Source organism: Panthera tigris, chromosome B1 (genome assembly GCF_018350195.1).
Source record: "Panthera tigris isolate Pti1 chromosome B1, P.tigris_Pti1_mat1.1, whole genome shotgun sequence".
Taxonomy (NCBI): Eukaryota; Metazoa; Chordata; class Mammalia; order Carnivora; family Felidae; genus Panthera; species Panthera tigris.
Window position 1 is genome coordinate 75,927,816 of NC_056663.1, and position 19,766 is coordinate 75,947,581.

A 19,766-nucleotide genomic window follows, 5' to 3' on the forward strand; every position below is an offset into this window, starting at 1 on the left:
TATTAAAGAAACAGCATGCCGTATTATAGTGAGTACAGGCTTCTGGGTTCAAAACCCAAAATTACTAGCATAAAGACTTCAGATAACTTATATATTTTCTTGTCAGCTTTGGTTTCTTCATCTGCAAAATTAGAATATTATCTAGCATAGTGCTAGATAGTGCATAGGACTCTCTGCAAAGGTGGAAACGTTCTAAAACTATGCTGTCTATTATGGCAACTGAACATTTCAAGTGCTAGCTATTTCAGTGTAGTTAGTGCAACTGAGGAACTGAATTTGTAATTTTATTTAATATTTAAATTTAAATCACCACATGCAACGACTGGCTAGTGAACTACACAGATCTAGCACATAGATAGTCATTGGTTGGAGAAATGTATACGAATAAGGTGCCTTACTGCCTGGCACATTGAAGGTTTTCAAAATTGCTGGCTGCTGTTTAATTATTTAGTATTATTTTTACTCTATATAACGTTCAGTAAAACTAACTGATGCCTGCTAAACCCATCCTTTTTCTGAAGCTCTTTGTCACTTATTTAGCTGTCCACTCTTTGTATGGATCTGTTAGGACAGCCATTTTCCTAAGGAACCAAGCTGCAATCATTTCATACTTTGGAATCCTCAAAGGCCCTAAATTATTGATGAATTACTGCTGTTTTTCCAGGTTTACAAGAGGATCCGCAAAGCCCACCTCCTCTCCCTACTGAAAAACCTATTGGAAACACTTACAGTGTAGTATCTGGAAAACTGAGTAATGTTGACAGAACTAGAAACTTGGTAAGTGGTTACTATAAATTGTCTTAGATTGAAGACCAAGCTATGCGCTAATTTTAAATACTCAGCTGATGTCTGAATTATTTTACTGTTGGTCTGGTAAAGACCTTTATTGCAAACCATTTCTAAGCCCCGTGTACTTATTTAAGGTGATGTTCAATATTTAAAAAATTCCTATAGGACAAAGGAATTAAGCCAGTTTGTGATACTTCATCATAAAATATTTTTCCTATAGTGATAGAATGACATTGCCTTTTACATGGTACTAATAATTAGGCAGAAGTTCTTGAAAATCTCTAAAAACCTTTAATATTTGTGGAAATAGACTTAGTCCAATTATCAGTTTTTATTTAAAATATCCAATTAGTGACATGATTTTAAGATAATAACCATAAGAATTTGTTAATCTGAAATTTAGGGAAAAAATTTTTTTAATTAAAAAATAGTACTTTATCATGCACTTGTTAACAATGGTAGTCAAAGAGTTTTATATATATATATATATATATATATATATACACACACACACACACACACACACACACACACACACACACACACATATATACACACTGTATTTCAGGTGTATAACACAGTGATCTAATATTTATATACATACCAAATGGGCACTACAGTAAGTCATTACCATCTGTCGCCATACAAAGTTGTTACAGTATTACTGACCATATTCTCTATGCTGTACATTACATCCCCATAGCTTATTTATTTTATAACTGGAGGATTATACCTCTTAATCCTCTTCGCATATTTCACACCCCTCCCACCTCCCCTCTGTTCTCTGTATCTATGTATACATATATATATATATGTGTATATATATATATATTTTTTTTAACCTCAATACCATTTCCCCATGCTGTTTGAAACTCCCATATGGTAGATTATCTTTTAAGGTTTGTTCAAAAGAAACCAGTTCCTTTAACAAGTGTTGGCAAGGATGTAGGGAAAAGGGAACCCTCTGCACTGTTGGTGGGAATGTAAATTTATACAACCACTGTGGAAAACAGTGTGGAGGTTCCTCAAAAAAATTAAAAATAGGGGTGCCTGGGTGGCTAACTAGGTTGAGCATGCAACTCTTGATTTTGGCTCAGGTCGAGATCCCACGGTCGTGGGATTGAGCCCTGTGTCAGGCTTTGCACTGAGCATGGAGCCTGCTTGAGGTTCATTCTCTCCCTCTCTCCCTCCCCCCCTCCCCTCTTCCCATTCATCCCCCCCCCAAATAAAATAAAAATTAGAAACAATTATCGTATCCAACAATTTCACTTGTAGGTACTTATCTAAAAAAAGTGAAAACACTAATTCAAAAAGACATATGCACCCCTGTGTTCATCACAGAATTTTTGGCAATAGCCAAGATATGGAAGCAACCTAAGTGTCCATCAATAGATTAACTTAATGGGTAAAGAAGATGTGCTGTATATGTGCAATGAAATATTACTCACCCATTACAAGATGAAATCTTGCCATTTGTGACAACGTGGATGGACGTAGAAAGTATTAAGCTAAGTGAAATAAGTCAGGCAGAGAAAGATACTGTATACTTTACTTATATGTGGGATCTAAAAAGCAAAACAAAATAAAACGGAAACAGTCTCATAGATACAGAGAACAAACAGAGGGGAGGTGGGAGGGGTGTGAAATATGCAAAGAGGATTAAGAGGTATAATCCTACAGTTATAAAATAAGCTATGAGGATGTAATGTACAGCATAGAGAATATGGTCAGTAATACTGTAACAACTTTGTATGGTGACAGATGGTAATGACTTACTGTAGTGCCCATTTTGTATGTATATAAATATTAGATCACTATGTTATACACCTGAAACTAATACAGTATTATATATCAATTATTCTTTAATTAAAAATTTAAAAAGGAAAATTTTAAAAATTTTAAAGGAACAAATTCTTAACATCTCTGTACCAAATTTTCAGTTCAAATTTCATAATAGTTTTACACTGTGCATTAACTATGCTTATTACACACGCAAACCCATCTAATCATCTAGTGAAAAGAGATTTCTTTGAAGGAAACATTAAATTAAATTAGCCAATATCAAGTTAATGAGATTTTCCTGTAGGCTGAACTAAAATTTAGTGATGGTTTACATTTTCAAAGTACTTGGTAATAAATTTTTATTAAAACTGGGCCAAGAAAGCCCATTAGGGGATGATAGGGCCCGTACAATACTGTTGTTGAATAGAAGAAAATCCCAAATTTCCATGGAGGAAAATTTACTTGAGCAGGTTACCGACTTCTACTCTAAAGGGTTGTAAAAGAGAGTGAGAGGGTGATGTGTAGGCATATATGTATCATTCATGAAGTCATGTAATGGGCTTCTGTAAACCATAAAGCTCTATTAAAGTATTAGGTATTATTACATTTGGTGTTAAGCAGAACACAAAGCAACTCCCACATTTTAGGAAAACAAGAAAAGGAAGTTAGATTTAACCATCTGGAGAGGTACTATAATCATAATTGTTCCTCACATGAACAGGAAAATCCTGTCCTACACTGTTTACCAAGGAGTGCCAAAGCATTCTGTGCTGTCCTATAATAAATACATATCATGATAGATGCACTGGGTCTAAAGGAAGAAGAGAAAAGAAACAGACCACAAGTGAAATGAGTTGGCTAAAGTCACACATAATAGATTTCAGGGCCAGAAAGTCAAATCTATGCCTGAGAAATTCCTTTTGTTTGAGGATTACGATTACTGAGTGACTATTAGACCAGAGATTTTAACGCCTTCGGGTATCGGGGAGGATTTGTAGAAAGACTATTTCACGGGGCGCCTGGGTGGCTCAGTCGGTTAAGCGGCTGACTTCGGCTCAGGTCATGATCTCACGGTCCGTGAGTTTGAGCCCCGAGTCAGGCTCTGTGCTGACCGCTCAGAGCCTGGAGCCTGTTTTGGATTCTGTGTCTCCCTCTCTCTGACCCTCCCCCATTCGTGCTCTTTCTCTGTCTCAAAAATAAATAAACGTTAAAAAAAAAAAAAAAAAAGACTTTCGCCAGTGTAATCACCCACGAGGATGGGCTTGATCTTTGCCAACTGTGTCCTTTGATGAGGCACGAAACAAAAACTCTTTACTGTTTCTTCATCTTAGGGCAGGATGGCTGTGTTACGAAATCTCCCTTTCTTCACCAGAAGGACAGGGACTCTAGGGTGAAGAACATTAGGAGCCCCTGGAGCAGGAGCAGATGTTTTTGTGTGAGAACTCAGGGCTTCCAAAGCTTTTCCCAAAGAGGCTGCCAGCCAGTGCAGGAGAGTCAGGAGATGCCACCAGCTATGTATCAAGAATCCAAGCTGTAGCACAGAAGCTGGCCAGTGAATTCAGGGCCTAAGAAGTGGTACCAGGTCTTGGAGAAAGAAGAGAAGGAACTTTTGCAGAGGCTCCTAAGAAATTCCAACAGACAAGAATGTGGTCTTGGAAGAAATATGTGTTTTTTAAAATTCAGCAAAAACAAACAAACTAGGGAATTATTTTTAAGTTAGAATATAAGAAACCATTCCAAAGCAGATGAACAAAAAGATGGCATCTGCAGGGGCAGTACAAGCAGAAAGACCAGCTTCACTAGGAACTATCCAAACACATTGTAAGCCAAAGTTCAGAGAAGTCAGAGCTAAAGAAAAACTATAAAAACAGATGCAGAGAGGCTCCAGTTAGTTGTGGAATATTGAAGAGGAGGAAATACGTAATCATTAATCTTCCAAAGGCTGTTGGCAGAACTCGTGCACAAAGCTGGACTTTAGCAAACACTAGGACAGTGGCTTCTACAGGAGCCAGTCCTCTCTTCTCAGTATTTATGTTCTACAGTGTGCCTAACATTCCTGGGCGATGTGAGCATACTGCCTTTTTTTTTCCTGATTCAAAATGTTCTCATTGTGGAAAATTTGAGAAACTAAAAAGATACTTAAGATCCTCCATAAAAATAACACCCCTGAGACAAAAGTACAGTTAATATTTTGTACAAGGTTAGGATTATGTGGTATGTAGTTATTAAAGTACATCATCTATAACTTTTTGTGTCAAATGTATACATCTATATTTTTTATATGCCTTCATTTATTAAGTTATCTAACAACTATAGTTTTGAGAAAACCAGTAAGAGTTCCTGACTCTCTGCTAGAGTGTTTTTCTGTTTGTTAATATTAAAGGTAGCCAAATAAATAAGTTAGTTTTTCAGAATCATAGCAGGATTTGTCAGGAGTGGGAGGAATATAGGCAGCGGTGGATTTATAAGGCATGGATTTTGTATGGACCATTGCAGGGTTTATGGGCTAGTGACTTGCCTCACTACATTAATTGAACTCATTAGTGAAACCAAGTTTTAAGGGCAAGCTTCATTTGTTTTTAAAAATGGGATTTTGAAATATACTTAAATGATCGCAGTTACTGGCAATTAATCATTTGGTATTTAAGGAAAAGTTGTTAATATTCAGTTTGAATTAGAACACTATGGAAGTCAGTTTTAACTCATTTATAAGGTGAGAGGGAGGAAAACAGTCTGAATTAGCCTGAACATTCCCAAATGACAGTTAAATCTCCCTTACAAAAAAAGGCAATGTAATTTTAAAGGGTTAGCACTTTCCCCCTTGGAGGAATATTATATTGTGCATGTCAGTACTGGGGGCTTAGAAAGTAGGAAACGTGAAAAAAGGAGACTCGATCAGAATTAGAAGAATTTAGAGAGGACTTTTTCCAAAAAAAAAAAAAAACAAAAAACAGAAGTTTTGGCTTTGTGATCCTTTAACAAAAAGATCTGGAAACATTTTCCATGTATTATTATACTCATTTCCTAATCCTTAGGCTACAACATGTTTGAAAAATCTGTTTAAGCAGCACAGTTTGAGTCCTTTTCCTATAGAAATCTTCCTCTTGTTCTCCACACTTTCAGTTTCTCCCATATGCTGTTAGGCTCGGACATTCCTGCTCTACCCATCTTTTATTTTTTGAGTTATCCCCCTTTACTCTTTCTGCTTTCTTGAGCCTTTTCCATTATTCTTCACATACCTTCCTTTCAGGCCATCCCTTAAGTTTCTATTGTGTTCTACCTCCTAGTTCAGAAGCCACCACCCAAACTATAAACCACCCAGTGATGAGAGATCTGCTTGTTGTAAGCAAAACAAACTAATCACCACCTCACTTATTATACGTTTAAACTTATGAGCAGTGCGTATCTTAAGTGTTGTCATAGGATAAATGAAGGCTATTTTTTAAAAATTCCCTTCAGTGCTTGCTTAAATTGCTACTGTATAACCTATCATGATTTAAATATCATCCTTAATACCTGATGAGTCTGCTGGGCGCATAACCACACAGTGCAGTTGGTTGGGCCATGGTCCACAACAGCAGACTACCCTGGTCTTCTCTCTGTTTTCACTTGTATTCAGACTTGACAACTGATACAGGAAGTAATAGTTAATATTGTTAAGTAATGAGTTAATATTGCTTAAGACTAAAAACTCTCAAACTACTTTCTATAACTCAGCTACATTTCCACTTAGAGAGCTAGTCAAAAAGTTGTCCATAATTCCTCTTGACAGGCTCTTATTTCAGACTAACCTTAACTGAAAAGCATTGTCTGATACTTGCAGGAATCTGACCACATGGGTCAAACAGGAGGTTCTGTGCGAGGACCCCCAAGGTTGCCACCAAGGTAAGTAAGTGTGAGAAAACTTTTAAGAAGTAAATTAGAGAAAAACTAATGACTCAGACTGGACTCTGTTTTCTGTCATCAAAACTGAGTGTTGTTGGTCCAAGATCTTTTGAAGATGCATTAAACTCCTGAATTCTCCCAGGCCACTAGCCTCTACTCTGTTTCTGACATCTGGTTGTAAGAATCTTTGCTCCTTCTTTCTTTTAACAAAGCCCAGCAACTCACAGAGCACAAACACTGATCTGTATTACTTTTCCTCAACTAAATGAACAAGACCCTTTCTAAACCTAAAGCAACTCTGCTTCTTGAACGTATACATGAACGTACGCACATACTCCCCATTATGAAACCAGCCTGGTTTTTGAAAGCCTCTCCAAAGGGAGACAGGCACTGTGAGCTCAGAGGGGACCTGCCCTCCTGAGTTCCAGAGCTACTTGAACAAAATGCTGTGATGCTATCAGAAGATGTTACTATGTTGGAAATTATTTTTGTCATAGAGATTATGGGAAGACTTTCAAAGTAATGGTTGTCTTACCCATTTTCAGAATTAGCTTTCTTTATATTAATCTAAATTAGGGTTTTAGTAATAATTCCTCTAACGCAAATATTGAGGGAATTTGGTGTTCCTTTTCTAATTATGTATGGACCCAGTCAAATATACCTGATACCTTATTATTAGCATTTCATCTCATACTTTAGAAAGTGCTTAGTCTCCTGAAATAGTCATGGTGTGTTTAAGAGTAAATAGCGCCTTGGAGAGCTCATGATAGTAAATGCTTGTTTGTCTTAAACTAATGAATCTCTAGTGCAAGATAAGAGGAAGCTGGAGCATCATGGCATTTCCTCTAATAATATAATGTTTAATGCAGCAGTCGTTTGCTCAAAAATAGCATAGCCTGCATGTTTCAGAAATTGTATTACCCCAGCAGAAAGCTGTGTGTGTGTGTGTAAGAAAGAATAAAACAGGACCCTAATAATCAATCAAACACTGACTCCCAGCACCCTCATTGACTTTCAGACCTATAAATGGAAAAGTTATACCGACTCGACAACCTCCTCCCAAGGGGGCCCCGGAGAGACCACCTCCCCCGAAACTTTCTGCAACCAGAGCATCAAATAAAAAACTGCCTTTTAATCGGTCTTCTTCTGACATGGATCTTCAGAAAAAACAAAGTAACTTGGCATTTGGACTTTCGAAAGCCAAGAGTCAAGTCTTTAAAAATCAAGATCCGGTGCTGCCCCCTCGCCCCAAACCAGGACACCCTCTCTACAGGAAATATATGGTGAGTGTAGCCCTTAAAAATGTTTGTAATCAAGAGATTTGTTCTAAAGTATATAAATGATCTGTTATTCCTTAGAAAAAGATGATGAGACAAATGGGGACTTGCCCCTTGACACCAAGAGGGCTTTAGAGAAGTAGGCCATAATAAAACTAGGTCTTTAAAGCAGGGTTTCATTATTGGAAGAACTATAGGAAAAGAAAGCAGGGCAGACCGGGAGTGTAACCTGCTGTCTGGCTTGACCAAACAAACTGAAAAACCTGACCCAGTGGATTATACTGATGGGAGTAGCTCTGACAGATATTATAGTTTATAACTTGATATAGTTTATATCTTACAGCTACCTTGCCCACAGACTAAAATTTAAAATGAAATAGAAGGAAATTTCTCATTAAAATGGATGTTTTTTCCTCACTTTCCCCTTTAGAAACCTAATTATCATGGCCCATTTAACAGTTACTGGTTAGAAGCTTTTAATCAATAATTGAGGTAGTTGAGATATTAATTTTGTTCTCTTGAATGTGTTTTTTCATCATGTGACTTCAAAACGTTTGTTCATTTCCCACTCTTAAGTGAAAATAGAGCTGATGTGCTCTCTCTACTTTGGTCAGGTTAGCCTGATAAAATGCAAAACAAATAAAAATGAGAAGGAGAACAGAACTGTTTGCACTTTTTTAAATAATTGTGTGACAGTGGCTCTTAACAAAGACAACAATTAGCAATATTATGTTATTCTACATTTCCTCATTAAGGAAATTTAAGCCATTTAGGATTTTTCTAATCCTAAGAGAAGGGTATAGACAGAAAAGAAAAAGGTAGTATACTCATTTTCATTTTCATTTTCATTTAAACTGATGAATAAAACCCAGGGGTGTTCTTTGGGATAGGTTACTTTAAAATAATAAATAAGAACAGTGACTGATGTGTTGAGTACTTACTATGCGCCCGATATTGTTTAGACACTTTAGGGGTGCCTGGGTGGCTCAGTTGGTTAAGCATCCGACTTCAGCTCAGGTCATGATCTCATGGTTCGTGGGTTTGAGCCCCGCATCAGGCTCTGTGCTGACAGCTCAGAGCCTGGAGCCTGCTTCGGATTCTGTGTCTCCCTCTCTCTCTCTGCCCTCCTCCCTCTCATGATGTGTCTGTCTCTCAAAAATAAATAAACGTTAAAAAAAAAAAAAAAAAAAGATTGTTGTTGAAACACTTTATGTGTATTATTCCTCACATCAGCCCTTGAAGTAAATACTGTTATTAACCTCTTTTATACAAATGAAAAAAAATAAGACACAGAGAAGTTGAGGAATTTGTCCAGGGTCACAAAATCAGTTAATGGTAGAGCCAAGATTTGAACGTAGATCAGCTGGCTCTGAGCCCCATGCTCTTAGCCAATAAGCCATACTATGAGTAGTATTAGTAGCTATAAAGTCTCTACTAGCTTTGGACATTCTATGTTAAGAGCCTCATTCAGGAAAAACCGTATTTTGCTGGTTCTTAGCATAGCTGTATAATGTCAGTAAAACATTTGGATAGCTCAAATTAATAAATTCAAAATGATAGTATATTAGAGTAGTATGTCTCAGTATGAAATAATTCCTTAAGTCTCTCATTTTTTCCATGGACATTCCTTGATTAAATTGCTAAAATCAAGACTCTGGTTCCTTTGGGAGCCTGGGACTCTTAACAGGGATGCTGGGAATCACCACCACCCAACCCAGCCTTACAGGGACACATCCTTGCACTCTGAATCTTTGCTTATGAGTGATTGAAATCTGCCTTTTCTTGTTGGAAGTGAGCTTGTGTGATCACACTTCCTGGATATACCCTCTGACCTGCACTTATCAGACCAAATTTATCAAGGCAGGGAACAGTCCTCTGGCTAAGGGTGGGGTGCAGATGTAAAAGTCATTCTAAGATCAGACAGCTGAGTACGAAGTGACTGGGGTCAGGCAATGAAATGGGTTTAAGTAGATACTTGGTATCAGAGAGACTCTAGGAGAAAAGGAAATTGAAGGCAAATGAAAGCAGTCAAGCCCTACACAGGAGGCTCCAGTCCCCTATCAGCCTTCAGATGACAGCCATTGAGAACCCTGCAGTAAAGACATGGCTTAGGCTCTGAGGTCAGGTGCTGAGCATTTATCCTTTAAATGCTTTAAATCAGGAGACTTGGTGGGCCTTGTCCTACAGAATAGAACTTCCTGGTTGTACTTGTTAAAGGGAATTTTTGGCCACATTCTTCACATTCCGATACTATTAGTATCCATTTCTCATGGATCTCACTAGATCTAGAGCTTGAGGAAACCAAGTGAAGAGTTTAACTGCTAGAAAAGTTGCACTTTAGGCACACATTTGACATCTCCACATTATCAGCAGTTTATGAGGAGGCTATTTGATTGTGAATAATCGTTTTGTGGGTTTGTGTTTAAGCTGTCTGTGCCTCATGGAATTGCCAATGAAGACATTGTCTCCCAAAACCCTGGAGAAATCTCTTGTAAGGTAAAGTAGAGCTCTTTCTTTACTAATGTAAAAAAATCAGTGTCCTCTGTTACTCCTTCACACATTATTAAATGCTTTAGGCTCCAAAGATTAAAATGTGAAAAAAGTAATAATGTTTTATTAAATAATAATTGCTTCAGAGTGTGATATTGTGCCTTACAGCGTGGGGACGTACTTGTGATGCTGAAGCAGGCAGAAAATAATTACTTGGAATGCCAAAAGGGAGAAGATATTGGCAGAGTTCACGTGTCTCAGATAAAGATTATCACCCCACTTGATGAACATCTTAGAAGCAGACCAAACGTAAGGAATTAATATTGCACAGCTGTCATGTCACACATGGCAGCACATTTCATAGAACTATTAATTATATCTCATCCTCAGGTTTTTATTAGCACGTTTATTTTAACCAGAGTAAAAATTGCAGTAGCATTTTATTTCATTTTAAGAATAAATGACTTCTGAAAGACTTGCCCCTGCCATGCTAATCACTTTGACACACAGAATGACTACCATGTGTTGTCTTCCTCATAGCATACTGACTTACAGCAACCAGAGCACTCAGCCATTAATATTCAACTGTGAGAGCTATTTTTTTTTCCAAAATAATGTAAACATGTTTACCAAACTGTCCGAGATTAGTTTCCTAGCAGAATGGATAATTATTTTAACGGGGGCCCTATAAATGCTAAGTCTGACATTAAAAAGCACTTGCCTTTAAGATTTAAGCTTAGAGTAAACCTCATTTCTCTGATCATAGCTCAAAATAATGAAATGAAATGTAATCCAACAACCTAAAGTCACAGTTTAGGCCTAACAAATTTGTGGAGCCTGGGAGAATGCAATGATTAGCGAAGGTCGTTTGTTTAGCAAGAAAAATAGCATTGAATAATTTATAGAGATGTATTCGTAAAAGAGCTTCTTAAGTTATCCAGTTAAATTTTCACTATCTGTTAGTTAATGTGGCAAACCTGAAAAATAATACCCACCAATCATTTAACCCAAGGAAAGTATTTGGTTTGCCATTCATCCTAGTTTCCATAATCTAGTCCAATTCTTTCTTCTTAGAAGGCAGTTTATCTTTTGAAGTTTGCCAAGAAACTTAAAAATTTGTGTCTTGGAGAGCAGAGAAGATATGTGTTAAACTAGTCACAGGTAGGATAGTGAAATTCTAACTTTAGTCCACACAGGGAAAGTTCTCCTATTACTCATTTTCTCTTTGTTTTGATATAGCATTATCCATCTGCCACAGCCATCCTTCCTCTCTCAGAACACACTGATGGGTGACAGTGGGAGTTATAGGGCCAAAAAGCTTTCCTCAGTGAAAAACAGAAGCTAAAAAATTAGAAGTTACTCTTATAATAGTCCAGAGGTTTGACACTTTAAACATTACCTGCCTTCCTCTTACACCATAGACTTGAAGACACCTGGCCTCCATTGGCCAACTACTGCTGATACCAAAATGAAGCCTCCTTTAGAAAACTCTGGGTTCATGGCTAGTATTACACTTTTTAGAAAAATAAACATTACCTACTTGTAAGCCTAGTTTTAAGGTACAGATTTCTAAAGATGAGTTATACTTTCTCCTGCTTTAGTAAACAGAAAATACTGAACATTATCAGCTGAGGTTGAGCCTGTCAAGTCACAGGGGAAGTGGAAGATTGTTACCTAGTGCCTGGTTGTGAGCACAGATTTATGTCTCAGGGAGCTGGGTTTCAGTTCACTGTATATCACCCTAGGCAGTTATTTAACCTATCTCTAAACTTTTTTTTTTTTTTTTTTAATTTTAGAGAGTGAGTTGGGGAGAGGGGCAGAGGGAGAGGAAGAATGTTAAGGTTCTGCACTCTCAGTGCAGAGCTGGAAGCAGAGCTTGCTTGATCCCATGACCCTGAGATGGTGACCTGATCTGAAATCCAAGAGCTGGACGCTCAACCAACTGAGCCACCCAGGCGCCCCATCTAAACTTCATTTTTTTAATGTAGAAAATAGTTAAGATAACTCCACAGAGATATTTTCAGAATTGATTTATTATATGATTCCATTTATATAAAAGTCCACAATAGGCAAATCCAGAAAGTAGGTTAGTGATTGCCTAGGGCTATGGGGAGGGTGCAGAGGGAATGACTGCTAATGGGGAGGGCGTGTCTTTTCAGAGTGATAAAAATGGTCTACACTTAGATTGTGGTGATTGTTGCACAGTTTTGTGAATTTGCCAAAACTATGTACACTTTAAATGATGGATTTTATGGTATTATTATGGAGTTATATCTCAAAGATGTTTAAAAACTTAAAAGAGCTAATTAATGCATATAAGGTGTTTACCTTGGTGAGTAGCACATAGAGAATAAACAATGAGTATTGGCAGTTTTTATTCATTTGTATCCACAATTATGGTCATATTAGAAAGAGTTTTGAGGGGGGTCCTGGGTGGCCCAGTCCATTGAGCATCCATCTCCGGCTCTGGTCATGATCTCTCAGTTCGTGGGTTCGAGGCCCGCATCAAGCTCTGTTCTCACAGCTCAGAGTCTAGAGCCTGCTTCAGATTCTGTGTCTCCCTTTGTGCCCCTCCCCTGCTTGTGCTCTGTCCATCTCTCTCTCTCAAAAATAAATAACATTAAAAAAATTTAGAAAGAAAGGGAAGGAGGCAAACTGTAAGAGACTCTTAAATATTGAGAACAAACTGAGGGTTGATGGGGGGTGGGGAGAGGGGACAGTGGGTGATAGGCATTGAGGAGGGCATCTGTTGGGATGAGCACTTGGTGTTGTATGGAAACCAATTTGACAATAAATTACATTTTAAAAAATTTTAGAAAGAAAGAGCTTTGAAATATATTAAATTTACCTACCAGACACCCACCCTAATGGTGTGGTCCGAGTTGTACTGACCTCTTGTGGCCAATGCTGTGTAGTCTGTTCCTCCTTCCCTATAGCTGCCAGGCCAGGTTGATGAGCAGCTTTGTGGGGATATCCATGCATTGAAGACAGAGAAGGGAAACTGACTGGGAGGCTCAAGTTACTGTCCCACCTCTTCTACCCACTCAGGCTTAGTCACATTCAGCTTGTTGGGCCATTTGAAGATTCATGTTTGTTTTGGTGTGGGGTAAGCCTCTGACTTCATTTTTTCCAAATGGATAGCCCTCTAACCTGACACCATTTATCAAATAGTCATTCTTTTTTCCACAGATGTAAATCAGGAGAAAAAAAATGAAAAACCACATATACACACATATAATAAATTATGTAAATAATTTTTTAGAGCCCCTGCAGACTGCAAATATTTCATGGTTCCTTTCCACAATCCTGAACTTCCCATCATGCTCATTTATTTAGAGAAAAATACTGAGCAGCTTCTAAGAAAATTGTCAGGGTGACTTTGAGAAGCTAGTGTAGTGAGCTGCCATTAACCATTACTGTCTTGATCTAGGTTCGTATTTCTCTTTACCTAACTTGGGAGAATATAGCATGCCTCTGCAGGTGCAATTTGGTTAAAAGATGAGGTAATAAATCGGCCTTCATTTAGTTCACAGGTTTGCCAGTGTTGAAAATAATATCTTTTAGTCAGATTAGATGAGGAGGAGGAGGAAGAGGAAGAGGAGAGTAAGTCTATCTGTTCATATTAAATAAAACTAAGAATAACAGTGATTCAGGATGTCAAGCTATATTATAAAGCTGTAGTCTTCAAGACAGTATGGTACTGGCACAAAAACAGACACATGGATCAATGGAATAGAATAGAAAACCCAGAAATGGACCCACAACTATATGGTCAACTAACCTTTGACAAAGCAGTAAAGAATATCCAGTGTAAAAAAGACAGTCTGTTCAACAAATGGTGTTGGGAAAACTGGATTCCAACATGCAGAAGAATGAAACTGGACCTCTTTCTTACACCATATACAAAAATAAATTCAAAATGGATACAGAACCTAAATGTGAGGAAGCCATCCAAATCCTAGAGGAGAACACAGGCAGCTATAGCAGCTTGGCTATAGCAACTTCTTACTAGAAGGGAAACAAAAGCAGACGTGAACTATTGGGGCTTTATCAAGATAGAAAACTTCTGCAAAGTGAAAGAAACAATCACCAAAACTAAAAGGCAGCCTACAGAATGGGAGAAGATATGTGCAAAGGACATATCTGATAAAGGGTTAGTATCTAAAATCTATGAAGAGCTCAGCAAACTCAACACCCAACAAACACATAATCCAGTTAAGAAATGGGCAGAAGATAATGAATAAAAACTTTTCCAAAGAAGACATCCAGATGGCTAACAGACACATGAAAAGATACTCAACATCGCTTATCATCAGGGAAATACAAGTCAAAACCACGATGAGGTACCACCTCACACCTATCAGAATGGCTAAAATTAACAACACAAGAAACAACAGGTGTTGGTGAGGATGTGAAGAAAGGGGAATCCGCTGTTGGTGGGAATGCAAACTGGTGCAGTCACTCTGGAGAACAGTATGGAGGTTCCTCAAAAAACTAAAAATAGAACTACCCTAGGACCCAGCAATTGTACAACTAGGTATTTACCCAAAGGATACAAAATTACAGATTTAAAGGGGCCCATGCACCCCGATGTTTATAACAGCATTATCAACAATAGCCAAGCTATGGAGAAACCCCAGATGTCCATCAACTGACGACTGGATAAAGAAAATGTGGCATATATATATATATATATATATATATAAATATATATATATATATATATATAAATATATATATATATATATAAATATATATATATATATATATATATATATATATATAAAATGGAATATTACTCAGCCATTAGAAACAGTGAAATCTTGCCATTTGCAACAACATGGATGGAGCTAGGGTGTATTATGCTAAGTGATATAAGTCAGAGAAAGACAAATATCATAGGATTTCACTAGTGGAATTTAAGAAACAAAACAGGTGAACATATGGGAGGGGGGAAAAAAGAAAGGGAAACAAACTGTGAGGACTCTTAATGATAGAGAACAAAGTGAGGGTTGATGGAGGGAGGTGGGTGGGGGATGGGCTGGATGGGGGATGGGTATCAAGGAGGTCAGTTGTGATGAGCACTGGATGTTGCCTGTAATTGATGAATCACTGACTTCTCCTGAAATCAATATTGACTGTTAACTAGCAAGAATTTAAATAAAATTTTAAAAAGAAAGATTAAGTTTTAAAAACTAAGAGTAACAGTTGCTTATCAATGAGAAAAGGTCACTCTTCAACTTTACTCTCTCCCTTAGCCAATCTAGGAAGTTGGCTAAATGGGTAGAGAATATTGAATTCTCTTTGCTAATTTAGCTAGAATTACTGTTGAATAAACCATTTAGATTAAATAGAAAATCCAGGGCATGCATGGGAGGTAGTGTTGGTCTTCAAATTAGAGAAAGCCTTCAGTTAAGTGGTAATAAATGAAATGGATTTTACTTTTTGTGAATTATACTTTTGTGGAAGTCATTAGCTCTTTTCATTATGAAAGGCAAGAGTATAAATTGCAGAGCTTTCTTCTTTTACCATTTTAATGAAGACTCAACTTTGAAGGCTCTGTTCTTGAGGTGTAGTACTGATAACAGTTTAAAGAAAAAGCAACCCTGGCAAGGTACACAGATCAAAAAACACTACTTCAGGGTAGAATGGTACCAGTTAATAAAAAATTTTTTTTAAAGTTAATTCCCTTTTAATTTACTCTCGTGGTTTTAAGAAAAATGCTCGGGGATATCATAATTGAGAGTTATTTTTGTCCTCCCTTGGCAAGGACACATGCCTTTTCAACTTGATAATGATTCCCTTGTTTGGCTCAACTATGTGGTTTGCATCTTGTACTCAGAATGTAATTATGTCAAGAGGATTCTAATGAGAAAAAAAAAAATGGTCTCAGAGCGAATAGCAAATCCAGCATGCATCGTGCACACTTCATTCACAGCTCTGTTTTTCCCCCTAAGGATCCAAGCCATCCAAGCCGTGCTCAGAAGCCTGTTGACAATAGTGCCCCTCATGCTGTTGTTCTTCATGATTTCCCAGCAGGTAAGCACATAAATAATAAAGTGGTAGAGCTCAGGATCCCTGAGCAGATATCTTTCCTGAGTTAACCTCTCGAGGACATCTTCATTTTCTGTGCCAAAAAAGATTGGTCATTTTACCACCCACCATGCCTTCCAGAAGGGTCATTAATACCCAACTGTTCCAGAGAGCTTAGCTGCATTCCCTTGCCTTTAAAACTCTCTGTGAGAGAGAGAATGAGGGGAGACAGAAAGGGCTGGGGGTGGAGGGATTCCCTTGCAATGAGCAAAAAGTGAATTGTCTACCAGTTGCAAACTTTTAACTCTTTAAAAACTATGCATATTGGACCCCAAAAAATGCATACCAGTTAACAATTAAAATGAAATTCTTTTTTTTTTTAATGTTTATTTTTGAGAGTGAGCGCACAAGCTGGGGAGGGGCAGAGAGAGGGGACAGAGGATCCCAAGCTCCCTGTTGATAGCAGGAAGCCCAATGTGATGCAGGGTTCAAACTCCCGAACAATGAGATCATGACCTGAGCCAAAGTTGGATGCTTAACCTACTGAGCCACCCAGGTGCCCCATAATGAAATTAGTTCTAATTTAATGAGGGAAATAATTTTCTCCTAAGAGTTGCAAAACCTACACACAGAACTTAGCTATTACTTATGTGATGAAAATACACATTTTTTGTAATCAATTTTTAAATACCTTTTATATTGAAGGCTAAAATAAACTCCTATTTTTTTAGGTTTATTTATTTATTTTGAGGAGGGGGAGGGGCAGAGAGAGAGAGGAAGAGAGAGAATCCCCAGTAGGCTCCACACTTAGTGCAGAGCCCAATGTGGGGCTCAATCCCACGACCCTGGGATCATGACCTGAGCTGAGTCAGATGCTCAACCAATTGAGCCACCCAGGTACCACTACAAATAAACTCATGATTTATTAAAACTTCTTATAATCTACTTGGTAGACTGATTTTTATTTCAGTGTGAGTAGATTTACTTGCTAAGGAACTATACTAGTCCCTTAGTTAATATTTTATATTGAAATGATTTTTAAGCATGATTGAAAATAATAATATTCTACATGTCTATAAAATATTTCATTGCTCAAGATGTATTTAGCAAAGGGTTTATATTAACCTGGTAGGAACCATTGACCAACAAAATAGTTTTTTTTAACCATCTCCCATCAATCGGTGCATGGTAAATACATCTAATTTGGCCTTTAAAAAGGAAGCTTATAATAACAATATCCTCCCAAAAAAGAATATGTTTTTTAAGTCAATTTTATTAGTATAATCTGTTCTTAAAATCAATAGAATGTACTGCCTCAGTGGACAGAACTGAAAGCTACTTTGTGCGCTGCTTTAATCAAATCTGCAACCAAGAGAATTCATCATACATAATTATAATTTTATGTTACAGAGCAAGTTGATGATTTGCACCTCACTTCTGGAGAAATTGTTTATCTTCTGGAAAAAATAGACACAGATTGGTATAGAGGGAAATGTAGAAACCAGACTGGTATATTTCCTGCCAACTACGTCAAAGTAATTGTAAGTGGGTAGTGCTTGTTTAAATTGGTCATATATTTGGTGGGTTCTATGTGACTTGCAGTTTGGAAAAAACCAGAAGCCTAGATAGCCTAGATTCTTTTTTTTTTTTTTTTTTTAAGTTTATTTATTTATTTTTGAGGTGGTTAGGGGCAAAGACAGAGGGAGAGAGAGAGATTCCAAGCAGGCTTCACAAAGTCAGCACAGAGCCTATTGCGGGGCTGTAACCCACGAACCATGAGATGATGACTTGAGCCAAAATCAAGAGTTGGACGCTGAACTGACCAAGCCACCCAGGCACCCCAAAACCTAGATTCTTATATTCTAATTCTCTGTCTTCCATTGATCCCTTTGGTATTTGGAAAATTTTTAAAAGAAAATTTTTGTTCAGCTAGGCAATGATTAATTTTATTATATTATATGGAGTATTAAAACTTAATGCCTAAATGCTCTCTGAAATCTAAGGTGAAAAATGCAGGTCAACTAGTGAACCAACTTGGAGGGTGGATAAGCACTAAAGGATACATATTAATTCTTTGAAACATTTAGTAAACAATAATTAAATGTTACTGGATAGTCCTGAAGGAATGTCCCCTGAGATTATGGTGCCAAGTTTTCTTTGAGGTAGATTTCACTTTTGGTTTCTTTCATCCTTTCCATTCCCATTTATTTCCATTTAAAAAAATAGATTTGGGAATACTAAAGTACTTTTATTGGGGGTAGTGGTCCATTAATGATGTTTCATATAATAATTTCAAATCTGATTGGGAAAAATTATATTAATTATCAGAATTTTTACACCCTCACAGCCTACAGTATGTGAGCCCATATTATAGAGCCCTAAGGGTAAGCCCAGGTGGCTGTGAATTATGGAGATAAAATCAGAATGCCACTTGAACATTTATATCAATAGGAAGAGTATGACTCAGTCTCTGATATAACTTATTGATACTGGAAAATATCAATAAAGCTAGCTTATATCATTAAGCTTTAACAGCTTATTTAAGTGGGAAAAAGCCAATGACTTTCCATTACATCACAAACTTAGGAAACAAATATAACAGAAAACCTGTATTTTTTCAAATATAAATGAGCTTGAGTCTCTTGAATTATAAAATGTGGGTCTTAAAAATTGTCTAGTGTATATATGCCCTGATTCTTTGGACAATCTAACCACATTCTCTAAATTAATATTAAGAATAATGTTAGTTTTAGCACTCTTTCTCATTTTTCTTCTGCCCAATGTAGCAGTACTTTAAAAAGCACAATTACCACACTGAAATCAATCACACTGAATCTGCCACATTATTGGTATAAGTGTTATTTCTAAACCTGCAGGTTTAAAAAATTGTTTTAAAACTTTTAGAATTTATCAGGAAGGGTGCTGATTTATTTAATATAGACCTCTAAACCTTAAGTAGTTTTCAGACTTAGTGCATTATGGTCAATATTTTATTACAACCCAGCTCTACCGAGCCCTGTAAATAAAGTATTCTCTAAAGTGCTTGCCACTTAATAGATGCTCACTGAGTACTAATTCCTTTCTTCCTTCCCTATTCACACTGAAGGAAAATAAAATGTTCTAGAGTTATGAAAATAGAAGAAATCCACAAGTTTGATTAAAATGTTTTTTGGGGGTCAGAAAAGTATTGCAGAATTCTGCCAACACTTGGAATACGTGTGGTAGTGCGTGAATGCTTTCTGCCTAGTTTCTATCTTAAGTCGTCCTCATCTGAAGTTTTCAACTTACAGAATGTGGGAGAGAGAAAACTCAGTCCAGGGTAGGATGATATTAATGTACTTATTCTATTCTGATGTGCAAATTGTTGCCTTGACTTTGTCTTTACAGATTGATGTTCCCGAAGGAGGAAAAGGGAAAAGAGAATCCGTGTCATCTCATTGTGTTAAGTAAGTTTTATTTGTGTCCTTTTGCACCAAATGCAAAGGAGGCAAGCATTTATATCCTAAAGAA

General features: G+C 37.1%; 1 protein-coding gene across 2 annotated transcripts in view; it reads left to right on the top strand.

The window, feature by feature from the left end:
- Positions 1-19,766, top strand: part of SH3D19 (SH3 domain containing 19) — a 186,871-nt gene that overhangs the window by 154,395 nt on the left and 12,710 nt on the right. For both annotated transcript variants that reach the window (XM_042983776.1, XM_042983777.1), the window contains 8 exons: positions 665-777; positions 6,395-6,456; positions 7,475-7,739; positions 10,161-10,229; positions 10,392-10,532; positions 16,181-16,262; positions 17,667-17,797; positions 19,644-19,702. In XM_042983776.1, coding sequence (XP_042839710.1) covers positions 665-777; positions 6,395-6,456; positions 7,475-7,739; positions 10,161-10,229; positions 10,392-10,532; positions 16,181-16,262; positions 17,667-17,797; positions 19,644-19,702 — 922 coding nt within the window. The remainder of the gene's footprint in view (positions 1-664; positions 778-6,394; positions 6,457-7,474; positions 7,740-10,160; positions 10,230-10,391; positions 10,533-16,180; positions 16,263-17,666; positions 17,798-19,643; positions 19,703-19,766) is intronic.